Source organism: Sceloporus occidentalis, unplaced genomic scaffold (assembly GCF_023333645.1).
Source record: "Sceloporus occidentalis isolate IW3139 unplaced genomic scaffold, rSceOcc1.0.p SCAF_8, whole genome shotgun sequence".
NCBI classification, from domain to species: Eukaryota; Metazoa; Chordata; class Lepidosauria; order Squamata; family Phrynosomatidae; genus Sceloporus; species Sceloporus occidentalis.
The window spans coordinates 15,430,801-15,456,498 of NW_028316988.1; the positions used below are offsets into that span (position 1 = coordinate 15,430,801).

At 45.8% G+C, this 25,698-nt stretch overlaps 2 protein-coding genes across 3 annotated transcripts in view; both read left to right on the forward strand.

Moving 5' to 3' along the window:
• Nucleotides 1-16,024, forward strand: part of WHRN (whirlin) — a 50,035-nt gene extending 34,011 nt beyond the window's left edge. The window contains exons 4-13 of the mRNA XM_089534906.1: nt 859-1,061; nt 1,516-1,552; nt 4,454-4,666; nt 5,309-5,521; nt 7,329-7,361; nt 9,868-9,936; nt 10,772-11,387; nt 12,464-12,642; nt 13,947-14,069; nt 15,356-16,024. Coding sequence (XP_089391032.1) covers nt 859-1,061; nt 1,516-1,552; nt 4,454-4,666; nt 5,309-5,521; nt 7,329-7,361; nt 9,868-9,936; nt 10,772-11,387; nt 12,464-12,642; nt 13,947-14,069; nt 15,356-15,538 — 1,869 coding nt within the window. The 3' untranslated portion in view covers nt 15,539-16,024. The remainder of the gene's footprint in view (nt 1-858; nt 1,062-1,515; nt 1,553-4,453; nt 4,667-5,308; nt 5,522-7,328; nt 7,362-9,867; nt 9,937-10,771; nt 11,388-12,463; nt 12,643-13,946; nt 14,070-15,355) is intronic.
• Nucleotides 16,025-19,168: 3,144 nt separating this feature from the next.
• Nucleotides 19,169-25,698, forward strand: part of AKNA (AT-hook transcription factor) — a 32,523-nt gene continuing 25,993 nt past the window's right edge. For both annotated transcript variants that reach the window (XM_089534907.1, XM_089534908.1), the window contains exon 1: nt 19,169-19,299. The gene's annotated coding sequence lies outside the window, so the exon portion shown is untranslated. The remainder of the gene's footprint in view (nt 19,300-25,698) is intronic.

The following is a 25,698-nucleotide window of genomic DNA, read 5'->3' on the forward strand; positions in this document are numbered from 1 at the left end:
AAGGATGGGAGTGAAGGCAGGGGAATGGATCTGCATTAAGCGGACTCTCAGAGCAAGATGGGGAGAAGCAATGTCAAATAACAATAACGACAATGAGGAGGAGGAGGAGGAGGATAATGATAATGGGTGACTTCAAGTTGTTTCCAACTTATGGCAACCCTAAAGATATCAATAATAATAATAATGATAATAATAATAATAGCCCACAACGTACAAGAGACGTTCAGTAACAATGAAAACACATACCTCGAAATTAGAGAAACAGAGGAGAGTTCTTGATCACTGGTTCATTTTCTTTACACATTTGTTTTACGTCTTCACATTGTGCATGCTTGTATGCGCCTTCAAGTTGCCCGCCAACTTGTGGTGACCCCATGAACTTCATAGCTTTTTCTTACTCGAGGAATCCTCAGAGGAGGTCTTACTATTGTTGTTGTCATTGTGTTCCTTCAAGTTGTTTCCAGCTTATGGCTACCCGAAGGCCAACCTGTCATGGGGTTTTCTTGGCAGGTTGGTAAGAGAGGGTTTGCCATTGCCTTCCCCTGAGGCTGGGAGAGTGTGACTTGACCAAGATCATCCATTGGTTTTATACTGCAGAGATGGCATTTGAACCCTGGTCTCCAGAGTCCAATGCTCAAACCACTATGCGACACCATTGACTTCCTTTCAAATTGAGTCTGTTTCAGGCCTAGACTGTTGGTCTGACTGAACTGCTTTATGTTCCTATTTATTCATAACCATGCAGACTGGGATCTTTATATTTTAAACATCTTCTTTTGTGCTCATAGGATAGTCTAAAGCTTCCATCTTTCAACTCCCCCCTCTTCTTTTCCCCAACCCTTCATTCTCCTAATACAGGTTGGGGACCAGATTCTGGAGGTGAATGGCCGAAGCTTTCTCAGCATCCCCCACGACGAAGCGGTGAAACTCCTGAAGTCCTCACGTCACCTCATCATGACCATCAAAGATGTCGGGAGGCTGCCTCACGCTCGGACCACCGTAGACGAGACCAAGTGGATAGCCAGCTCCCAGATCGGAGAAACCATGGTCAACCCAGCAGGGTTTGTATTGTTGTTATATGTTTTCAAGTCATTTTGGATGTATGGAGACCCTATGATGAACGTGTCATGAGGTTTTCTTGGCAAGGTTTGTTTAGAGGAGATTTGCATTTGCCATTTGCCATGCCATCAAGTCATTTTTGATGTATGGTGACCCTATCAAGAGGCTTTCTTGGCAAGATTTGTTCAGAGGAGGTTTGCCAATGCCTTTCTCTGAGGTTAAGAGCACTTTCTGCTTAAGGAAGAAGGGAGGAAGGAAGGCTTGAGGTATCTTTTTGTCCCGACTCTTTTCCACGAGTGAAAATCCACTGCACTTCTAATTTTTGATAACAATGACTCCACAATAACACCCTTCTTTTCAATTTCAAATGTTTTCAAGACTCAGTAGCTAAACGCACCCATCTACTTTGGTTTCCCATCTTCAGCTTGGTGTTAATGATGGCTATCTTCGCTCTAGGGTCTCTGGCGATCCCACGGCAGAAGGGACAGCAAAGGTAAGAGCATTTGAGATGATCGAAGGTCTGGAAACCCAGCCTTATGTAGCATGACTTAGCCATAGAGCTGGCTATGTTTAGCTTGGAGAAAAGGAGAGGTGACATGATAGCCACCCTTAAATATCTGAAGGGATGACAGGTAGAAGATGCAGCAAGCTTCTTCTCTGCTGCTGCAGAGACTCGGATGCAAACTAATGGATTCAAATTATGAGAATAGAGATTCCACCTAAACATGAGGAAGAACTTCCTTACTGCTGGGATGGTGGACTGTCCTTCTTTGGAGGTCTTTCAATAGACCTTTAAATTGGATGGTCACCTTTGGGGAATGCTTTAGTTGTATATTTCTGCATGGATGGGGGTAAGACTGGGTGGCCCTTGTGGTCCCATCCGTCCTGTGATTCTGTGAAAGCCTATTGAGCACTTTAACATGTCAAAAGAGGTCATAAGCTACACCAGTTAAAACCCTTATGCATGAACATGGAACGAGTGAAGAGAAGATTCAAAGCCTTTAATGAAAAATAACATATTTTAGCTGGGCTTTTTCAGACGTATGGGAGAAAGCCATCGCATGCTCATCTCCTTCCCACACCTCCCATCCTTTCACACTCAGCATGATGTGTCCCAGTCTACAAAGTGTTATGCCACTCAGTTCTGTTGCACACATAAATTGGCCTACTGTGTCCTGTGTCTATGTGCTTATCTCCAAAAATTGTCAAACACCTAGGTTTCCTTCCATCAAGCCCACAGGGACAGAGAACAGAAACACTGGCTCAGCCATTCATAAATTTGGTTCCCCTTATCCATGCTCTGTCAGGAAATATCACATCCCTGTCATCCGAGGCTGATCTAAGATTCACGCCCCCATCCAAAAGCAAGGCACAGAAGTTCCAATTTGCCACCGCCAGCGGCCATATCCAAGCTCCAAGTTTTGTCCTTTCAAATGGAAATCAGCTCTTAAGTTGCGCAGGTGGTTCTGGCTGATAAAGAGATTTACAAGGGCCTTTCGTCCCTGAGTTGTATTTCCCCACTCTTTACAGTTTCCTGGCACTGTTTCATATATATATCTCCCTCTGAAGCAAAACATCTCCATACAGACAGTCTGCATTCCTCAATGTGTTAAAGGCAGAAAGGGGGGAGCCTCCGCTTCTTTGCAAAAACTAACAAACAACAGCATCTTGGACCAGGGATGTAAAACATTTGCTCCTTTCGTTCTCGCACATAAGGACAACAACATTTCAAAACGTATTCCTCGTGTTTAGTGCATAGAACATACCATAAAACAAGCTAGACCTATGTTCTACCTATCAAAAGAGAAGCATCTCTTTGGGTAGGTCTTCTGTGTAGGACACGTTCTGTCCAAGTGTGGTCCAAAAAGCAAGAATCCCCAAACATGAGAGCATCAAGGGCTTTGGAGTCCACCGTCCACAGTCCTGAGCAGCAGGGCATATCATTGCACCTGCTGAGAACTGGGAGCAGCCATCACTGGATGGCTCTTTGTGGTTTCTTCCAATGCTAGTGATTCTACGATGCCCACAAAGCTTTCTTTTTTTGTGGACTGCAACTCCCCAAATCCCCTCGCCAGCAGGAAGAGAAGAAGCACATTCTTGGTGGGACTTGGGAGCGTTCTGTCACCAAGCCTTTTTAAAAAATGAGATTTCTGAGTCTTTTCGGAATCCTGATTTGGGAAAAGAAATGGATGCAAGCAAGTGAAATGCCCCATGGTTGGATTGGTTGGTTGATTATTCCTGAGTCCCAGTGAGGCAGGCCACCTGCTTGAAACCTCTTGAGTGCAATCAGCTTGATTTTGTCAAAGGGAGACCTTACAATCACTGCTCCTACCTGGCTGCTGTTCATGGCAGCCTTGGGCTGATTTGATTCCTATTTATGTTGCTGATGGGGGTCTTTCCCCCCCCCCCTATATTTCCTCTTTAACAGGACCAAGGTTTCTCTAAGGTCAAGTGGACAGGAGAAAAGGGACACAACAGTTCCCATTTTAAAATGAAGGCTTCTTTCATTTAAGATAATAATAATTCTGGCTGGGATTGGACTTGGTTTTGGGAAGTGGATTTAATTTGGACGAGAAATAAAATTGGGCGGCTTTGCAGCATCTGTTTTCACCCGGGGGCTGTTATGATTAAGCATGGGTATCTGTTACGCAGGGATGGATGTGCCATGGTCCAGTTTGTACCGATGTGTATCGGAGCACTTCGCAATGCACATCTCAGCACTGGCTAGGAAAGGCTGAAGCAAAATAGGGGCACCCAGTGTGCATCAGAAATATACACATTGGAGGTACCTTATGCACACTGCTGGTGTCCTAATATGTGTCTTTGCAGTGGACTAACAGGGTTTTGTTGCAACTCAGCCACATAGTTAAGGATTCATAAAGTTACCCATCACAGACTGTGATGCAGAATCAAGGCCTATGTCTTTCCCCCTAGTATTATTGTGTCTTACATATGTACATTTTATGGAGACTGTTGGTCAATGACTTGACAAGGGTGGGGAACTTCCAGCACTGGGGCCAAATTTGGGTTTGGGGTATACCCAAATGGTAATACCTCCTTCCCTATGACACCCTTTTTTCATGGCTTTCCAGCTTTTCTGGGCTTTCTTTCCGATGATGATGATGATGATGATGATGATGATGATGATGAGTCTCACAAGGCTTAGCTATCAACAGTAAGCGCTCTAGGCCAAAATATGCTGGTATTTTTTACTTTGCCATTTTCCTTTGGACCTGTCTTTTCTCTTTTAGAATAGAATTTGGCCCTTGGGTTGAAGGAGCTTCCTCACTCTTGGCCTCCATGTTTTATAATCAAATCCTGGGCCTGATGTACAGATTTCTCATACGGCTCTGTGTTCTTCCTTTACTCCATCTCTACCTCCTCCTCTTTCCAGCCGTCTTTTTACAGAGGCTTGGCTGGATCCCAAGTAACCCTCAGTAGCCTGGTGAACCAAAGCCGAGTGATGTTGGAGGAACAAGCCCGTCATCTCCTGAACGAACCCGAACGAGCCACCATGGGCTATTACTTGGATGAATACAAGGAGAACAACATCCCAGTGGATGCCCTTGTCATGGCTCTCTTTGAATTGCTCAACACTCATGCCAAGGTGAGATGAGAAACACTCAGGTTGGGATGGGAAGAGCAAGGCTAACCAATCATGGTTGAGAGCTTGATCAGGTAACAACCTGGATTTTCACTATGAGAACTCACATAACATGGAGGGAAATAGAATTACATCTGTTAGCCCCAATATGTACCATTGCAATCTTCTCTGAATATCCAATATCTATGAAAGGGCATATGCACATGGGTTTGGTATAGCTAGTCAGGGATCCTTGAATATACCAGGAGCCCTGATTATTTTTACCAAGCCCAGTCTTATACGTTTAATGTAGGTTCTTTCCCAGGTTCTACCAAACACATACAGACTAGGGCCTACAGTTTGCATCCATGTAGGTGACTCTTTCAGAAATGCCCTTGCTGTTTGGTTAATGCTGGAAAGAGATCTGTGACTGGATTGTCGCACACAGCTATGACTGGATTGTCACATAGTTTCATGACACAGATTGTCGCTTTTTCCGTGAGCCACCTTGGGTCCCTTCTGGATGAAAGGCAGCATATAAATGAAATAAATAAATATGTTTAAAGACATCTTCTCCAACAAAGAAGATATCCTACATAATATGTATGGGGAGGACATATAGCAAGTCCCCATTCTACCTTCCCTTTTTCTTTCCTTGCTTCGCAGTTCTCGCTCTTGTCAGAAGTGAGAGGTGTGATCTCTCCTCAGGACCTCGACCGTTTTGACAACCTGGTTCTAAAGAGGGAGATCGAATTCATGAAGGCCCGCCAGCCTTCGGGGACAGGAACGGGGACAGACTCCTACTCTGTGATGTCTTATAGCGACACTGTCTCTTCCACCGGGAGCCACTTTACTTCCACCACCGTCAGTTCAGCTCGGGTAGGTGCTTCTCTTCCAGCATGCTTGATATGTGCCATGGTTATAGATACTCACCCATGATGTTAACAAACAACATGAGAGAGAGATTGAGAGAGAGAGAGAGAGAGAGAACAGATTATTTGGTTAGAATCACATTGGGATGCTACTCTAGTGATAAGATAGTTGCTCAAGCAGTTTCCACTTTCTCACCAGTTGCAAAGGTGCAGTCCTTATGCAGATACTCATATTGCAAACATGCATGCCCACCCTCCCAGCTCTCTTCCTCTTGGAAGACTTATCCATGGCTGAACAAGGATTTCAACCGTGGTCTCACATACTTTGTTGTTAGCCATTATTTTGACCATCTGCAGTAAGTCTGGAAACATATCCCCCAGGAATACAGGAGTCATACTGAGATGGATGGACTCTATTAAGGAGCGCATGGGCATGAATTTGCAGGAAGTGAGCAGAACATTGGGGGTTAGGGAGCCTTGGAGATATCTCATCCACAGGGTCACCATGGGCGGTTAACAACAATGACAGCCACAAACTGTACAATGGGAATTGGGTTGAATTCATGGGGCCCAGTTTATATGCCAAAAGATGAGGCTCCAGGCAGCACCCACTAACATTAAATAAAAGAAGAGCGTCATTAAAATGCAGAAGAAGGTCATCCAGAGATAAGCTGTATGGAAAGCAATCTGAAAGGAAGGAGTAGACATCGAATCAATCAGTGATTTGGCTCATTGAAGGGATCCAGTATTGTGAGCATGGGCAGGACCTCCTCTGTGTTAAAGAGTTTTTAGCAAAGGGCCCCTTATAGGACTTCCCAGGCAATGGCAACAGCAACAATAACCTGACAAATTGGCTTACTCCACTGCTCTGTCCCACTGCCGGCAATCCGGTGTCATTGCTATGAAATCTCCAAGACCTCGGCACACATGCTATCTAATTAAGTTAACGTAATCACCTCTAAATGTTCAACCTCGCGGCTGCGGAATCAATTTGCCAGCCATAAAACACCTTTCATCATAAACGCATTAGCGGACGTGGAAGCTGACAGCCTCTTTTACTCAGCGGAAGGCAGCGGGAAGGAAGGTGTCACGGGGAGGAGAAGGAATGGGATCGGATGCCCTTTCTCCAAGCGGGTGCGGAAAAACAATGTTGGTGGCTTTCCTCATTCTCCTTCTGCCCTAGTATCAGAAGCATCTCTCAATACTTGTTGAGGGGAGACACAAGTGGGGAAGATGCTACAGCATTCACTTCTTCCCTGTGGGTTTTCCATGGACAACTGGGCTGGCTACTGTGGGGGGAAAGTGTATGAACAGAAGGGCTGGCTTTAGGTGTGATTCAATATGGACCTTCTCCTGTTCCTATGAGATGACTGTGGCCTCTGTTGCCTGTGCAGATTCAGTACATTGCAATTGCTGGAGAACATGGATGGGAATTTGCCTGGTGGGCTTCTCATGGTCAACTGGTTGTCCTCTGGGCAAACAGCAGGTGGACCAGGTCAGTGAAGATGGGAATCGTGTGAAGTTGTTGAACTTCAAGTTCAAGTATAGCTGATGGTGGAGAATGCTGGGAATTGCAGTCCAACAACATCTAGAGGGTAGCATGATTCCCATCCCCAGGACAGATCCTTGGCCTTCTCCAGCAGGCCCTTCTTTTATGATGACAATAGTGGCATTGTTGCACCCTGAATCTGATAATGCTCACTTGTTTTACCTCCCCTCTGATGTATTTTTCTTCTTCCCTCATCTCCCACAATCCCCTTGTTTTCTTTTTCTCCCTTTTTTTCATTGAATTGATCAACAACCCACCCTCCCAGGAGCGACTCTTGTGGCTAATTGACCTCATGGAGGTAAGAAGATCTTCAAGCATCCTCTTTGGTTTGGTATCTTCTAAAGAGTTGGATCCATATTTAGCTAAGGGCAGACACATGAACATATGTCCTTTACCAGACATTGTAGATGGAAGTATTAAATACTATCTTACGCAGTCTTCCACCTTCCCCTTAGAAAGCAACTCCCAAACACCACAATTTGTTGCATGTGTGTATTTGCCTTCAAGTCACCTGTTCTCCATGAATTTTGTTGGGTTTTCTTGGGCAAGGAATACTCAGAGACCATGGCTATTTTGTATTTTGGGGGAGGGCAGGAGACACCTGGGGAGTATCTGGTTGCAAATATACAATTGGGAGAAAAGGAGAGAAGAATTATCATCTTTATGGATCACCAAGGCATGCTCACATCCCCATTGGAGATCCAAGAAGACGGCATCAGCTCTCTCCTTCTCCTATGGTGTTGCTTATATAACAATGTTATTTATGTGTGAAATAAAATAAAAGCCAGTGTGGTGTACTGGTTTCAGTGTTGGACTACGACTCTGAGGACCAGGGTTCGAATCCAGCTTGGGCATGAAACCCACTTGGTGACTTAGGGCAAGTCACACTCTCTCTCAGCCTCAGGGAAAGGCAATGGCAAACCTTCTCTGAACAAATCTTGCCAAGAAAAAGCATTGATGGGTTCACCTTAGGGTCACCATAAGTCAGAAGCAAAGGCACACAGCAACAACAACAGCACAAAAATAAAAAACCCTAGGTGTCTGTGGGGTTTTTCCTCCCCAAAACAATCATTTTTGTTAAAACTTCCAAGTGTGCAAGAAAGCAAAGCAATCACATTTTTCCAACTCTGTCTTACGTTCAATGCGTTCCATCTCCCCTGTAAGAAACGGCTTTTCCACTGAAGATGTTTTTGGCTGTCTCTGTGCATAAGAGCCCAGGGATATCGGTTAACCTCTGTCCTGGGATGGGAGACACTTTTACCTTAAATGCCAATGAATGGCATCAGCCACAAATGATACAGCAGAACCGAACAGACAGCGGTAGGCATTAATGGGTTTGTTTTTCCCTGGAGCTGGGCAATTGAGCGTCCCATCAGTCTGGCACCTGTCAACTTGCTGTCTGGAGAAAGAAAATAAAATCATCATCTCCTCTCCAGTCGCATGACGCTTTGCTTTAAAAGCCAAGTAGCCACAGGGAGTTTTCCCCTTAATAATCTCTTTTGCAATGGGAAATATTATACAGAAGAGCAAGGACTCTCTCTCTTTAGATACACACACACACTTATATGCAATCGTATAATGGAGCATAGCCAAAGCAGTAAGACTTTTTGGTTAGAAGGGATGATCATCTGCTGAAACGTTTCCCTTTTCCCTATGAACTTAGCTGCAATTTTCTCACTAGCTGGAGAGAGGATTTTCCATCATCTATACATTGTTGTGAGTTGCCCCTCCTGTAATGCAAAATATTTTTTGCAGAGGGGGGAAGTGTTCTTAAATGGGCCAGCAAGAGCCGTAAAACGTACAAAAGACCTGCTCCTGGTGTCGATTGAAGTTACTCAATCTGGTTTGACACAACGGCCTGCAGTTTTAGACACTGGGCCCCACCAGCTTTCAGAAAAAGAGGGTTTTTAAATATGCTGCATACTTCAACATAGGCTTTGACAAACCCATTTGAAAGTAGCACTTCATTATTTTCTTGCGTCAGCCAGCCCTGTGCCAAAAGATGACATTTTAGTGCATTCCCAGATGTTAATTAAACTAGCAGGAGGTGCCTGCCTTTTCTGCATGATAATTTCCTTTCTCTGTTCCTGTCTCCTCTCCCCACTCCATATATATATATATATATATATATATATATATATATATATCACATGCACCTTCCTGATTGACAGTCACACCAGCCTCGCCTGTCGGTGAGGAGAATTAGCTCTGTAACCTTTGATGACGCTTTTGCCTGGATCCACTGATTCTGTTGATTTGTTCCCAGCTCTGTTTTGACATTTGATAATGGCATTTGGGCTATAATTATAATTATGAGGTGGGGATGGCGGGCACATCTGGCACCCCATGTACATGGAGATGAGATGATTTGGCAAAAGATTGAGGAGGGGGACGTAGAGGAAAGAGGTAGGTAGGAATGCAACCGACAGAAACAAAATGAATTTGTAGTTACCTATGTGCCTTCGGAGAGCCAGCATGGCTGAGTGGTTTGACTATGACTTTGGAGATCAGCGTTCGATTCCTGGCACGATTATGGAAACCTGCTTGGGTGATCTTGGGCAAGTCGCACACTCTCAGCCCCAGAAAACCCAATTGCTTTAGAGTCGCCGTAAGTCAGAAACAACTTGAAGGCACAAAATAGCACCAACAAAGGTCCAAAACACACTGCAGATATAATCCAGTTTTAAATTTATGTTCAGAACTCTGCATTCAACTGGAAAATGAAAGAGGACCCATCTTCTTGGAAACATTTTCTTCCTCATTCCACCTGTAATGTAATATTTCTCTTGCTTCCCTGTTGCTAGAATGCATCTGACATAGAAGGAGGAGATGGAAGCCAAAGCAGCGTCAATGCCCTTCCTGACATCTCCCTGGTAAGATGGATTCTTCCCTTTCCCTTTCCTTTTCTCTTCCTTACTCTCCTACACAGCTCTCCCGCTGTGCCGGAATCGGACAGATGCACAAGACGCCACAAATCTGTGTACTTCGACACACAGAATTAACATAATTGGCACTTTGTTTCCACAAAGACAGCCAAGGCTGCGGGGAGCCGTCTGGCATTTATCTGACAGTTGTCTTCCTCTTCAACGGGTCGGTGCCGACATGAGAACAGGTTGATTTGGGTGGCTGGGAAACATTAACATAATATATCCGTATTTGCCTTACACCAAAAGAGATGCTGACACCTCTCTAAGCTGTTGGTTCCATTGCTGAACCTCTCTTACAATCAAAATGTTCCTTCTAATATTCAATCTCCCCTCCTGTAACTTTAGAGTGTGTGTGTGTTGTGTATCTTCAAGTTGTTTCCAACTTATGGAGACCCTAAGGTGAAGCTGGCAAGATTTGTTCAGAGGAGGTTTGCCATTACCATCCTCTGAGGCTGAGAGAGTGGGACTTGACCAAGGTCACCTAGTGGGTTTCATGGGGAATTGGGAATCAAATCTGAAGTTACCTCCTGTATCTTAAAACATTAATCCAGGCTTTCAGGGTGCTGAGGCCTGTCCCCCAAATAGGTTCAGTGCTTTGGAGAGCTCCTTCGGGGCCATGCAAAACCTGGAGCAGATCCACCGCTCCAACGACATGGAAGCCACCAGCTGCAGTTGGTGCTCTCTACCCCAAAATAATTCACATGAAGTATCCAGAGAGGCAACCAGGAGTAGAGTCTCAGCCATATCTAAAGGTAATTTTTCTCCTCCTTGTTTTCCCCAGGATGACGTTTCCACTTTCCCTGAGGAGCCCCCAGCCTTCAAACCTCCACCTCCTCAACCTTCACCAAAAATGGCAGCCGCGTCCTCTGCTCCTCAGAACAAACAGAAAGAAACCCTCAAACGGCCCTCCTCTGAATCCTCCCAGTCAGGCCTGTTCTTTGTAGCCCCCCGTAACCCCACTCCTCCTCCCAGTCTCTCTGAGAAGGACACAGTCAGCCTCGCCTCCTCGTCCTCCACCACTGCTTCCTCCACGGACGATTCCACCTCCAGCGCCATATACGCCTCCATCAATCCCGCCACCCATCACGCCTCCAGAAGGCCCGCCGAGACCCACTTGTTACTGGTCAACCAACACCCAATAAGACCCTTCCCTCGGGTCCAGTCCCCGACACGGCTAAAGAGTCCCTCTCCGGAGACCACGGGTTCCACCACTCTCCTGCGTCCCAATGCTGCTTCCCCTTCGCCGCCACCTCCTCCATCCCATCCTGCTCCTCTCCCTCCAGCTGAAAAGGGAGGCTTGGAGGCTGGGACCACTCAGCACTTTATCATGGTGGAAGTCCACCGTCCCAACAGCGAGCCAGACGTGAACGAAGTGAGATCTCTTCCCCAAGCCAGAGGTGAGAACTTGTCCTCCAGTACTTCAAACTCAGGTCTTCATTCATTCATTCACTCATTCATTCCAGATACTTCTTATCCTACTCAGGGCTGACTCTACCACAGTGAGTACAGATGGTAGGGATATTCAAACATATTCCAAGAAATGGTCAGAATAAGTATTCTGTGAGTATTGGGGAACCCTGACTAGAATAATCCTGGACAGTCAAGAATTTTCGCAGGTCAGGGCAGATTCAGTGCAAAATTTGCAGCTGATCTGCGCAGAAAAGTGCTTTCTGCACAAAAATATTTGCATGGGGTTTTTTTTTGCTGCACAAAACCATATCTTCTGTGTAGGAAGGACCTTTTTCTTCTATGCAGAAAAAAAAGCTCCTTCATACACAGAAAATACTGTTCTGTGCACACACACCCCAAAATGGCAAATGTTGTGCATAGCAAAACCCAAATGGTGAAACAGCTTTGAAGCCTGTGTGGTTTTTGAAGACTTTTGAAGACAAAAAAGTGGTCTTCAAAGTTCTGTGTGTGAAAACACTGCCATAGCTATGTGCTGGTTTGGGCAGATTTGTGGGCAGCAAATCAGATATTAAAAAATGGACTTTAAAAGGAGAGGGACTCTGGACAGGACTTTCAGAGGGCTTTGTAGGGTTCAGGGACTACATTGAGGCCCAAGAGCTTCCATGTCTCCAAACCTTCTGTAGGTCATGGTATCAGTAAAAGGACCAGGGAAAATGCCTATGTCCCTTTGAAGGGACTTCAAAGAATGGTCCCTGGAAGAACAGTGTCCTGAATTTGTAGAATGTTCCTTTTTTGCAAGACAGTTTAGCATTGTGACTTTGCTGCCCCTTAGTGGAGATATTTCCTTGTTGCAAATGTCCTCCATTTCAATTTTCAGCTTTTCCTTTCTGTTAGGTTTGAGTGATTTCCCCCCACTGTTCTAATATAATAATAGTAATAAAAAGGAGAAGACCTTGAGAGACACAATATGTCAGAAAACAGCAACCACAGATCACCATAGTTCAGGATGGTAGCACCTGTATTGCCCTCCTGACAGCTTTTCTCCTGATCTCACCCAACACAGCCTCAACCCTCTCACAACTTTCAGACAGTGGGCAGACTCTCAGCGAGGACAGTGGCGTGGACATCGGAGAGGCAGAGGTCAGCGCCAGAGAGAGGAGTCAGACGCAGGGTCCCATCAAAAGCCGGAGCCCCCAGGAAACCCCCAGAGCTGACAGGCGGGTTGAGGCAGCCCCCAAACCGGTAAGGCAATACTGAGAAACTGTTGTGAGATGGAATCTATAGGTAGAGAAGAAGATGGAATGAGAGGAGATGTATAGGTGGAGAAGAAGAGATGGGCACAGCTCCATCATCCCTAGTCCCAGAAGCAGATGAAAGTGCCTCCTTCGGTCCCAACTGTCACTGCTGTACCCTTGGAGTCCTCTTATGGCAGCTCCATACATTCCATTGGGGTTTCTTAGCCAAGGAATCCAGTTGGCCCTCTATCACGACCTACCACCCACAGCTTGAAAATATTCTCTCTCTATATATATGTGTGTGTGTGTGTGTGTTCCAAAAAGTAAACCTTGATTTTGCCATTTTATATAAAGGGATGCCATTTTACTGCGCCATTGTATTTAATGGGACTTGAGCATCTATGGATTTGGGTCTCCACAGGAGGTCCTGAAACCAAACCCCAGGGGATATCAAGGGCCCACTGTCCTCAGAGATAGTTTGCCCAATTCCTTCCTCTGAAACGTAAGCCTACAGCTGGCATTTGTTAGTGGTCTTCCAACTAAGTACTAACCAGAGCTGACCCTGCTTAGCTTCCAAGATCAGCTAGGATCTGGTGCCTTTAGGGTATTTAGGTCCTGTGATGGACTTACTTGCTATACAAGAAACCTTTCTTAGTGGGATAAATGAGTGCAGAGAATGGATTCAACCACTGGAGGGCAGCATGGACTATGTTTGGTCCTCCAGATGTTTTGGACTTCAGCTCCCAGAATTCCTGATTGTTGGCCCAACTGGATAGGGCTTCTGGGAGTTGAAGTCCAAAACACCTGGAGGAACTAAAGTTTGGGAAATACTGTTCTTAGAAGGTTTGGGGAATGTGTCAGGGATACTTTGAGGAGTTGATAATAATTTCCAACCAATGTTCAGCTACACAAAGGAGCAGAAAGAAAAAGGGGAAAAGCTGGGTGGGCAGAAAAAACACTTTGCAAAAAGGATGTTCTTTGGGTGCAGCTACACTGCAGAAACAATGCACTTGTACACCACTTTCACTGCCATGGGTCCATCCTACAGAATCCTAGGATTTGTAGTTTGGTGAGGCACCAACACTCTTTGGAAGAGGAGGCTAAACACTTTGTATAACTACAAGTCCCAAGATTCAACATGACAGAGCTAAAGTACTCCAAGTGGGGTCAACCTGCACTATTTCTACAGTGTAGATGCACTTCGTCGGAGGCTTTGTTAACTGTCCTGGCATGGGAGCAGCTATTATATACACCTTTGTGTCTTTTGACCAGTCACTGGGATCATGTCCTTTTTTCTCTTCTTCTCCACAGCCAGGCCTTCTAGAACCAACATCCCATCTGATCCGGGTGGCCAAGAGTGCCCCGACCCTAGGCATTGCCATCGAGGGAGGTGCCAACACACGGCAGCCCTTGCCTCGGATTGTGACCATACAGGTAAAGTTGACAGAGACTGAGGGTGCATCTCCACTGGAGCAATAATGCAATTTGAGACCACTTTAAGTGCTGTAGCTCCATCCTATGGGATCCTGGAATTTGTAATTTTACCAGCTTTTCAGCTTTCTCTGCCCAAGAGTATTGGTGCCTTACCAAACTACACATCCCAGGATTCTGCAGGATGGAGCCTTGGCAGTTAATGCGGCCTCAGAAATGATAGAACTATGCAGTGCAAATACACCCCTATTTTTTAATGTCTTAATTCTATATTCTAACAAAAGGTCTAAGTAGAGCCAGTATGGCATAGTGATATCAATGTTAGACCAGGACTCTAGAGACCAGGTTTGATTCCCAGAAACCATTGGCGGATCCTGGGCAAGTCACACTTTCTCAGCCTCAGGGGAAGGCAATGGCAAGCCTCCTCTGAAGAAATCTTGCCAAGAAAACCCCATGATAGGTTTACCATAAGTCAGAAACGCCTTGAAGGCTTGCAAGAACAACAAATAGACACACTGTGCTTCTACATACCATGCTCCCAGCCCTATTAGATTATTCCTCCTCTGCGTTCTTTCATTTGTGCCTTTTTGGGGTTGGTTCAATCTGAGGGCAAACATGGCTGTAACTTTTGTGTCCCTCTTTGCTGCTTGGATTTTTAAAGAAATAGATAAGTAAATAACCAGTCTTCCAGTCTAAGAGGACCTGGTTGGGAAAAAATGACTCATGGATTTAAACACACAGAGAGAGAGCTCCGCAGGCTAAGCATTATTCATCTCTAACCTTTGAGGAAGGCTTCTGACTAATGAGTAGGAGAGGCGATCACAGCTTCTAATTTGTACCTCAAGTTTTGCAATGTTGGAGATCAAAATCAGAAAAAACGTTTTGCAGTGTTCAGGTTGCAATGATATCTCCAAGACCGCACAGGACAGCAAGCAAATTTGATGTTGTTGTGTGCCTTCAAGGCATTTCCAAAATATGGTGGCCCTAAGTCAAATTTATCACGGGGTTATTTTGGGAAGATTTGTTCAGACGTTTGCCATTGCCTTCCCCTGAGGCTGAAAGCATGCGACTTGCCAAAAGTCATCCATTCGGTTTCATGGCCAGGCTGGGAATTGAAAACTAGTCTCCAAAGTCAAGGTCCAACACTCCAATCATGACGCCATGTTGGCTCTCTAAATGAGCAAATAGTGCATGCAGATCCACACTGTGAAACGTGCAACAATGAATTTGCTCTTCCTTTTTCTCTCTCTTCTCCTCCTCCTCCTCTTCTTCCTTCCTCCGGCTTGCAGAGAGGAGGTTCGGCCCACAACTGTGGGCAGTTGAAGGTGGGACATGTGATCCTGGAGGTGAATGGCGTCACCCTCCGAGGGAAAGAGCACCGCGAAGCAGCGCGGATCATCGCCGAGGCCTTTAAAACGAAAGACAAGGACTATGTCGATTTTCTAGTCACAGAGTTTAACGTTGCACTTTAGGGGTGGGGTGACTAAAGCCCCAAAGCCAAATAAGAAAGAGTAAGCAAGAGAGGATGGGAGAGAACAAAAGGTAACGAGTGAACAGGGTTCCAAGCAGGTGCCACACATGTGTGAACATCTGCACACAGTCACAACTCCCAGGCCACGGCCATGGGAAGCCCAGCATCACACGTTTGCACCTCGCTGGCATCGGATATACACAGGACTTCCTACCAAAGAGGCTTTGGGTTGGATGCTCAAAGACTCAACGCTATGATATCCCACTTCTGACACCATCCCAAGATGGATAAGCCTAGGAGAAAAGTCCTGGAGAGGAGGAAGAAAGAGGGAATGTGGAGGTTGGACCAAGGGAATCACCTCCTGATATTAATTCTTCTTGTAGGCCATCTTCACCTGGCTGGCAAACCATGGTTTAGATTCCCCCTTTGTCCCTGTATTTGAATGACATGGTCCAAAACGCTCACCTGACCTTCTCTAGCTGCCCCCCCCCCCCCTTTGCATCTTACCGAAGCATCTTGCGACTGCTTCACAACTCCAGTGAAGCGGAGAGGGGAAGAGCCAAGTGTTGCCCCATCCCATCCTTTTGCATTTCTAGAAGAGGGAGGAACTACCAGGGGTGCAACCACTCCTTTGCATTGCTAGGAGGAACCACCACTGGGGTGCAATTGCTCCTTTTGAATTGCTAGAAGAGCAAGAAACTACAAGGGGATGCAACTAGTCCTTTGCATTGCTAAAAGAGGGAGGAACTACCAGAGGGTGCAACTGCTCCTTTGGCATTGCTAGGAGGATGGAACCATCACTGTAGTGCAATTGCTCCTTTTGCATTGCTAGAAGAGGGAGGAACTGCCAGGGGGAGCAACTGCTCCTTTGCGTTGCTAGAAGAGGGAAGAGCCACCAGAGGACGCAATTCCTCCTTTCACATCGCTAGAGGAAAGAGAGAGAGAGAGAGAGAGGAGCCAGCAGAGGGCACAATTGCTCCCACTTTGGAAACGAATGACTTCTGCCCTTCTGGGAGTGCAGTTTCCACTGTCTGCCTTTCCATTCGTCCATAGCCAGCAATGGAGGATTGCCTTGTAAATGGCCATCGACATCATGTTATTTATATATGAAATAGGCTGTGCTTTTAATTTTTCAATAAAGCAAACACATTAGAGTTGGGAGGGAAGGAAAGCAAAAAGTGTGTCTTTTTTTGTGTGTGCGACCAATGGGTTCACATCATGCGTGAAACCTCTTGCTGTGAAAGCAGTGTTTGGAGAGGCTGGTTTCCAGAAACAAACAGCATGGTTTCCTGTTTTTGTGTGCCTTCGAGTCGGTTCCAACTTATGGCGCCCCTAAGGTGGATCTATCACGGAGGTTTCTTGGCAAGAAGGAGTTTGCCATTGCCATCCTCTGTGGCCGAGAGAATGTGACTTGCCCAAGGTCGCCCAGTGGGTTTCATGACTCAGTGAGGATTCGAACCCTGGTCTCCAGAGTCATATCCCAGTGCTGAAACCACTACACCACACTGGATCTAGACAACATGGCAGTAAAATTGTTGCAAGCTTAAAAGCTGAGCTAGGGAGGAGCACAGGTGGAGAATCTTCGATCTGATGGTGCAGAAATGGCAACTAAGGCTGCATCCGCACTGTAGACATAACCAAAAAGATCAGGAGTGTATCTACACTGTAGAAATAATGCACTTTGACACCCCTTTAAGTGCCGTAGCTCTTTCCTGTGGGATCCTGGGATGTGTAGCTTGGCATTTGGATGTCGGACCACAACTCTGGAGTCCAGGGTTCGATTTCCAGCTTGGTCATGAAACCTGTTGGGTGACCTTAAGTGAGCCACACTCTCTCAGCCGCAGAAGGAGGCAAAAGCCAACCCCCTCTGGCCAAATCTGGCCAAGAAAAACCCATGATAGGTTCACCTTAGGGTCGCCATAAATCAGAAATGACTTGAAGGCGCACAACAACAACAACTAGAAATCCCAGGGTTTTTACAGGATGGAGCCATTGCAGTTAAAGCAGAGTCGGACGGCATTATTTCTAACAGCGTAGTTGTACCCCAGGCTGAAATAATGAGGGACATATACATGCAAATGATTTCTAATACGGTGCTCTCACCCCGAGATTCCTCCTGAGGACTAGAAAATGGGAGCCACTGGAACATCGCTTGCAATGAAGGTCTCAGAAAAATATCTGATTTAGAAGATTCGCTTTAGAGGAAGCAAAGTGGAAGTTTATTTTTAGCGGCTGCTAAATGCATGAAAATGAGCAATTTCGTGGAAGCAGCTGCAGAAAAGGAACAACCTTCCTACCCCAGAGGCCCTCTTCTCTCCCAAAGAGCGGAGATTGGGAAATTTGGAGCTAAATATAGTTCCGAAATGTAATGCACCGTAAGAGGAATAAAGCCAGAGTTGTGTTAAATGAGAGTCTTTATAAAGATGTGTAACTTTGCAGAAGGCATCATCGCATCCTGACCAAACTCTGCAAAAAGCCTTCTCCGATATATTGATACACAGAAAAATAAAGTGTTATCGAGGATCTTTGGAGACAGAAGCAAAGAGAGTAAAATAAAGTTAAATTGTCTGCAACAATGTTCACTCTTTCCAGGACTATCGAAGATTGCATCTGCACTGCAGAAATAATGCAGTTTGGCACTGCTTTCACTGCCATGACTCAATACTAGGGAATCCTAGTTTTGCAAGGGTTTTCGGCCTCCTCTGCCAAACTATGCATCCCTGGAGTCTGTATGGCAGAACCCAAACAAAAGTGGTATCAAACTGCAACTAATTTCTACAGTGTAGATGCACCTTTTCCTTCAAAGCCTGCATCTGCATGGCAGAAAAAAAATACAGTTTGGCACTGCTTTCACTGCCACGGCTCCAAGCTATGGAATCCTGGGATGTGTAGTTTTTTTGAGACAGGGAGTCTCCTCTGTCAGGGAGCTCTGGGGCCGCTGCAAACTGCAAATCCCAGGCTCCCCATAGGACTGAGCCATGGCAGTTAAAGCAATGCTCACTTGGATTATTCCTTGCTGTGTAGACCCAGCCTTTGAAGAGTGCATCTACACTGTAGAAACAATTGCAAGTTGGACCCACACACACACTTTTAATTGCCATGCCTCCAGCCCACAGAGCCCTGGGATGTGCAGTTTGGTAAGGCAGGAGTCCTTTGAGGCAGAGGAGGCTGGAGACCCTTGCAAAACTACAAATCCCAGGGCTCTAGGGATGGAGCTGCAGTGCTTAAAAGTGGGTTCCTGCTGCATTATTGCTGCACTATAATTCCACCTTGGTTATGCTGATTTTTACTCCCTTAGTAAAAAGGACTACAACTCCCAGAATTGTCCACAGAAAATTTGCTCAAGAAAGAAAAAAAGCATTCCAAATTCCACTCTCTGATTGGCTAGGACGCGCTGGTATGCAAATCTAGCCACGCCCCTTACTCCTTGCCGCTCTCCCCAGTCAAGCCCTCCAGGCTTGAAAACTCAACTTTCTTCCAATTCAAAAGGCAGGTCAGAGGAGGGGGGGGGGGAAGAGGCAGAGCTCCTTTTCCTCGAGCTCCCATTGGTGGAAAGCTTGCAATTATGCAAATGAGGCCTTTGCAAGCTCCTCCCCCTCCCCTCCCGCCATCTGCCTTTCTCAGCATTGGAGGCTATTGTGAGCAGCGCCAAGTTACAACTCCAGGAAATCTGGTTTAAGGAGGAAAAGAAAGGAATGGTGGATTCAGAGGGAAGAAAAGAGGAGAGAAGAGAGAGAAAAGAAGTGGATCTGGTCTTTCTAGGTGAGTTAAAGTCTGGGTCAGGGGGTCCCCTTTGGCTGCATCCCCCCAGGATTTTACTTCTTTGCACCCACTTTTTAATACATACATACATACATATTAATACTGATTTCTTTGCAAGTTGCAAGTAGAGCTGGAGCCTTTTTGTTGCTTTCCTCCCAGAGATCCCAGCATTAAAGAAAACCCTCTTCTATTAAATACAAAGTTGCAAGCTTGATCCTTTTGTCTGTTTCTTGCAACAGATCAGAGCATTAAAGGAAACCCTCTTAGCATATCTTTTTACAAAGTTGCAAGTAGAGCTTGATCCTTTTTGTTGCTTTCCTCCCAGAGATCCCAGCATTAAAGAAAACCCACTTATATTTAAGAATACGTAAATCTTTAAAAATCCCATTTGTGTTTTCCTCCTGTTGCAAAAAAACGGTGTCCAATTCTTCCCAGGAAGTGATGGATGAGAAAAAGCCAAAAAGGAAGACAAGTCTACTCCTTTCTTTTCTTTCTCCTCCCCATGTTTTTTCTTTAAAATGCAATGCTCGCAAGGGGATGCTATCCTTTCTCATGAGTAAACCCATGTTGTGTGTGTCTTTGTGTGCGCAACCACTAGGATTTAACACCCTGGAGGTCTGTGTTGCATGTTGTGGTTGTTGTGTGCCTTCAAGTTATTTCCAACTTATAGCAACCCTAAAGTGAACTATCGTGGGTTTTCTTTGGCAAGATTGGGTTGAAGGAGGCTTGCCCTGGCCTTCCCCTGAGGCTGAGAGAGTGTGACTTGGTCAAGCTCACCCAGTGGCTTTTATAGCTGGGCTGGGATTCAAACCCTGGTCTCCAGAGTCACAGTCCAACGTTCAAAGCACTGTGTCATGCTGGCTCTCAAAGGATTGTTGGCCTTAATGAGGGCTAGAAGCCTGTGCTGCCCCTTGGGTGTGTTTGGCATGTGTTGCCCAGACCGGGAATCGAACCTGCAGTTGCTGTGGTGATCTCTGATGTGTCGAAGGAGGGAGGAAGAGAGAAAAGGCATCGCCTGCAGAGAAGTTGTGTTAGTTTCCAGGCTTGCTAAGCAACCGAAGGGGACAAGCCAGGGCTGGTGAGTTGGTACGCTTGCTTCTCCTTGGAAGCCACTTGAGATTTCTTAACCAAAGAGCCACAGTGGTGTGATGTGTTGGGTGTTGTCCTAGAGACCAGGGTTCAAATCCTCAAAAGGCTCCAGAAACCCACTGGGGCTGCATCGCACTGCAGAAATAGTCCAGTTTGATGCTGCTTTAACTGCCGTGGCTCAGTGCTATGGAACTGTGTGGATTTGTATTTTGTTGTGGCACCAGAGCTCTCTGACAGGGAAGGCTAAAGGTCTTGTTGCTGTTTTTGTGTGCCTTCAAGTAGTTTCCGACTTATGGTGACCCTAGGTCAACCCTGTCATGGGGTTTTCTTGGCAACATTTGTTCAGAGGGGAGTTTCCCATTGCCCTCCTCTGAAGCTGAGAGAGTGTGACTTGCCCAAGGTCACCCAGCAGGTTTCCACAGCCAAACCAAGATTTGAATCATGGTCTCCAGAGTCGTAGTCCAACACTCAAACCACTACACCATGTTGGGTATAAAGGTCTTGCAAACTACAGTTTCGAGAATTGCATAGCATTGAGCCATGGCAGTTAAAGTGGTGTCAAGCTGGACTATTTCTGCAGTCTGGATGCAGCCTGGTGGGGGACTTTGGGCAGGTCAGACCCTCTTGGTCTCAGGCGAAGGCAATGGCAAAACAATTCTTCTTGTGTGCCTTCAAGTCGTTTCCAAATTATGACAGCCCTAAAGCAAACCTATCCTGGGTTTTTCTTGGCAAGATTTGTTCAGAGGAGGTTTGCCATGGCCTTCCCTTGAGGCTGAGAGAGTGAGATTTGCCCATTGGGTTTCATGGCCAGAGGTCTGAGGTCACTGTAAGAGCTATCCAGAGTGCTGAACTGTCACTTGAAAATAGCTTTGTTGTGGTGGTTAACTGCCCTCAAGTTGTCCCTGACTCATGGTGACCCTGTGGATGAGACATTTCCATGACCTCCTGTCCTCCATTGCTTTGCCCAGGTCCTGCAAATGCAGGTCCATGACCTCCCTGACGAAGTCTTAAAAGCCTGAACTAAAACGCTGTATGGAGTCACCTCCCCACTGACATGGGATTCCAAGTTGCCGCTGCTTGGATGACCAAGTGGTTCCAAAACCTGCCAACTTGACCAACAAAAGTACGCCATCCATTTACGATGGCTGAATTGCTAGGGCAGTTGGCTTCTCTACGTGGCATAAAAGGGTCCTCCGGCAGCAAATGCATTGGGCTGCCTCTGAACTGCTTTATCTAATTCATAGGATTTTACAGCAGTGTGAAGACTTGGCTTCCATTTCTAACCCAAAATTGGCACCAAATAAATAAACCAGCTGAGCTTCCAAATATTGCTAGACTGTATAATAAACAATCTTAATGCAAGTGTCTCAACTAGAGCAGAGACGGGGATTGTGCAGACCTTCTGCTCGACTCCAGATCACAGCATTCCTCACTGATGGCTGTGCTGGCAACGGATGATGGGAAGTGCAATCCGACTATATCTGGAGGGCCTCAGCATTCCCACCCATGGATTAAAAGCTCTTTTGTTTCCGGGGAAGAGAGAATTTTTATCATGGGTTATTCAGCTGCAATACTTTTTTGATCTAAAATTGGGATAAGTGGCACTTTGTGAACCTCGCATTTGGTTCTTACTGCCTGGAGTCAATCTGGTTGTGTGTGTGTGTGTGTGTGTGTGTGTGTGTGTGTGTGTGTGTTCGGCTTTGTTCAAATGAATGGCAGTCCTGGAGTCTACCCCAGAGGTATCCAGATGGTATGCAAACATGTTCAGGAGAAATGATTGAGGACAGTGTCCACGTGAAACCTTCTCCCTAAAGCAGTGGTGATGGGGAAAAAATACCTATAAATATATATAAAAACCTACCTAGTGAACACATGGATTCAAGAAGGAAGGAGACATTCTGGCTTGTAATATTCCTGGCTTCATCATCACATAGCCTTTGTTTCTATTTTTAACTGCTGGCTTTCCCTACTTTGGGTCTTCTAGATCTGTTGGGATTACAGCACTCATTAGCCCTTGCCAGCATGGCCTATAAATGGGAATGTTGGGAGATATAATCCCCACAATTGGTAGCGGGTCACCAATGGGAGGCCTCAAACCAGCTTCGTCTGAGTTCCTTGGCTTTTCTTGGTCAAAAAGGTTGGAACGGCATTTTTGTCGGGTGAGCTTGTGTCAGAACAGAGGAGATCATCCCATAGATCATGGGCAGACATTGCAATACCTGAATCACCACAAAGGTCTGGTTACTATACTACTACTATTATGGTTTCCACATGAGGTTCATGCTGCCTCTCTGAATCCTTGCACAGAGAAAGCTAGCACTTCAGGGAGGAAGGGTTTGAGATTGTTTTTATCCATGAAATGTTAGAGGGTTTGGAGCTGGCTGGAATCAATAGAAACAGTTGCCAAAGAAAGGCAATTTAAGCCAGGCACTCTGCCTTCTGGATGTGCAAAACCCAGCCTGCTATGATATCATTGCTCAGAGATGGGATAGGAATTGGGAGGGCGGACGTTTTAACAAAAGCGATGTTGATCATCCCTTGCAAAAAGTGGTCTCAACAGACAGGAATGTCCAGAGACTGGTCATGAATCATCTGTTATCGTACCCTCCAGGTGTTCCTATGTTCAGGCAACTGTCCTATCTTCTAGTAAAGATAAATCAATTTATATAAAAAATAAAGAATAGAAAGAAAGGATCTGAAGTACACCAGAGCCATTCTGGATCAGAAGAAATGCCCAATCTAGTCTTTGGTCATGAGAAGATGACGATCCTGTATGATTGTTAGCATCTTTGCTGGCTGAAGAAGCCAGGGGCGCTTCCAAAGCTTACAGCATGTATTTGGTGCATTTCAGTTGGCCAATGATAGCGGCCCAACTCTTGCAAGGAGTGCAGCTAAACACAAGGAACAGGCATTGAGTAATGATGAAAAATTGTGTTATTTCCCCCAAAATCCCAGTACTTTGACCCATCAGGTCCAGGTACATCTGGAACATTACTTTTTCCGCACCGTCTACCATTTTCGGCAATTCTTTTCTTTTGTGATCTTGTCCTGCCTAGCGTTTCTCACAGCCTCTCACAGGCTTTTCCCCCCTCGAAAAAAAAAAATCCCCTACAAGTTAAAAAATATATCTTCTCTTCTTACAATGGAGGAACAAAGAAAACATCTGGGACAGAGCAGAACAGGAACAAGGCGGAGGTGTGGGAGATGCTGAGTTTGGCAAAGAGTCCTGGTTCAGGGCCTCTCCGACTATTGGAAAGCTTGCCAGTGGATCTGGGAGATCAGTCTGTGGCTGGGGAAGATGGATAATCCGATTAATGGAGCGGAGGTTGCCTGCAAGAAGGGGGAAGGGAGAGATTTCAGTTTCCTCTGGTTAAAGAACCCACGAATATTGGACTACAAATCCAGAGACCAGGGTTCAAATCTCCATTCAGCCTTGGAACCCATTGGCTGAGTTTAGGCAAGTCAGGTTCTCTTGGAGGAGAAGCACTGACACAAATCCCTCTTGCCAGCTTTGCTCTGGTGCCACAGCAAACTACCGTTCCCAGAATTCCATAGCATGGAGCCATAGCAGTTAAAGTGGTGTCAGACCGGATTATTTCTGCCGCGTGGATGCAGCTATGATGGGACTATTTTGGTTTTATCTTCAGATCTCTGAAGGTTGCACCGATAAGGACATCAGCTGTGCTAAGTCCCAGAAAAACTCTTAACCACAAAGGACTTCTTCTGCTCAGTCTTTGCTAACTTTGACTCATGGGGCTTGCAGGAAAAAGGGACAGTGGTTTCTGTGGGATTTGTCACTGCCTTTCTTCCTCTTTCCCATCTGCTTTCTTCTATCAAAACTCTCTGCAATCCTCCTTCCTCTCTTAATTTGATTTCTTTTTCTTTTGCCTTTGTGATGTGACTGATGAAAGATAAGAGAGAGAGTTGCCTCTTAGATCAAGTGTGGGCTTCTCCTTGCATAAGCCAGCCTTTTGCAGCCTGGTGAACTGCAGGTCCCATCATCCTGTAAGAGGCCATGCTGAGCGTTACCTGCATTGTGTGCCAAGAGGGAGAGGGAGGCTAGAATGCCATCTGACTACTTTCCTTGTTTTTTTCCACATCATGTTCATAGCAAATGATCATGCCCTGGAATAAAGAGTTTGGGAAAGTTACTTTTTTTCAGGAGGGATGCTTTGAATTCACTTTCAGAAAGCAACAAGGCCTTGTGTGTGTTGTGTGCTCTGTGCCTTCAAGTCATTTCCAATTTACGGAGACTAGACAAATTTATCATGGGTTTTCCTTCCTGGCAAGATTTGTTCAGAGGAGGTTTGCCCTTGCCTTCTGCTGAGGCTGAGAGAGCGTGACTTGGCCAAGGCCACCCAGTGGGTTCTGTGGTGAAGCTGGGAATCAAACCCTGGTCTCCAGAGTCATCGTCCAACAGTCAAACCACTATAACCGGCTGGCTCTCACCCAGATTACAAATGGATGCAGCCATGACTGTTTAAGTGGACCCATAGTGCTACAGTTGTGTAATGTGGATGGACCTTCATAATGGATGCAATATGAATCCACATGCAAGAAACACATTGAGCTTTTCCCCTCCTCTTATTTGGGTGTGTTTGACTATGACAAAGAGAGCATTGATGCTTAATGGGGTTTAATGTATCACACCACTAGGCTAGTTGCATAACCTGCCCTGCAGCATTGGGTACATTAGCAGCCGATCCATGGCAAGTTACATAAAGACATGGCATAACCCTCGATGAATATATCCAATATTCCATTTCCAGTTCAAGCCCTTTGACTTGCAGTGTTCCCGAAACCACCATGCTGTTTAAATTTAGCTCACCTTGTTGACAGAGCTATTATTTTATTGGCCTGTTTGCAAAACATTGTGGGTCGAGATTTTGAAAATTATTTACATTTATCCCATTGCAAATATTAAACTGCTTATTATTATTGGGCAAGGCCCTAGTAAGCCAGCCTGGCGCCAAAACCTGGAGTGGATTCACTGCTCCCCTGACATGGGAGCTGTCAGGCTTACTCCTAAATGGAGTGGGGAGCACTTGCATATATCTAACCCTTTGAGGAGGGGAAGGTGCCCCCCTTGATCCAGCCGTCACTAATACTTTTGGGCACCATCTGTGCCAAGCGGTCGTGTTTTTGTCAGCGATGGATGTCCACCAGCCCAGTTTTGATATTGCCTTGCTTTTGAGCTGAGAAAATACACATAAACACCCGAGTGTAATGTCTTCCCCAGAAAGCAGTCGGTGCCCAAGCAGAATGCCAGCCTCTGTTTTTTAATGTGGGTTGTAAACTGAGCAGAGCAGG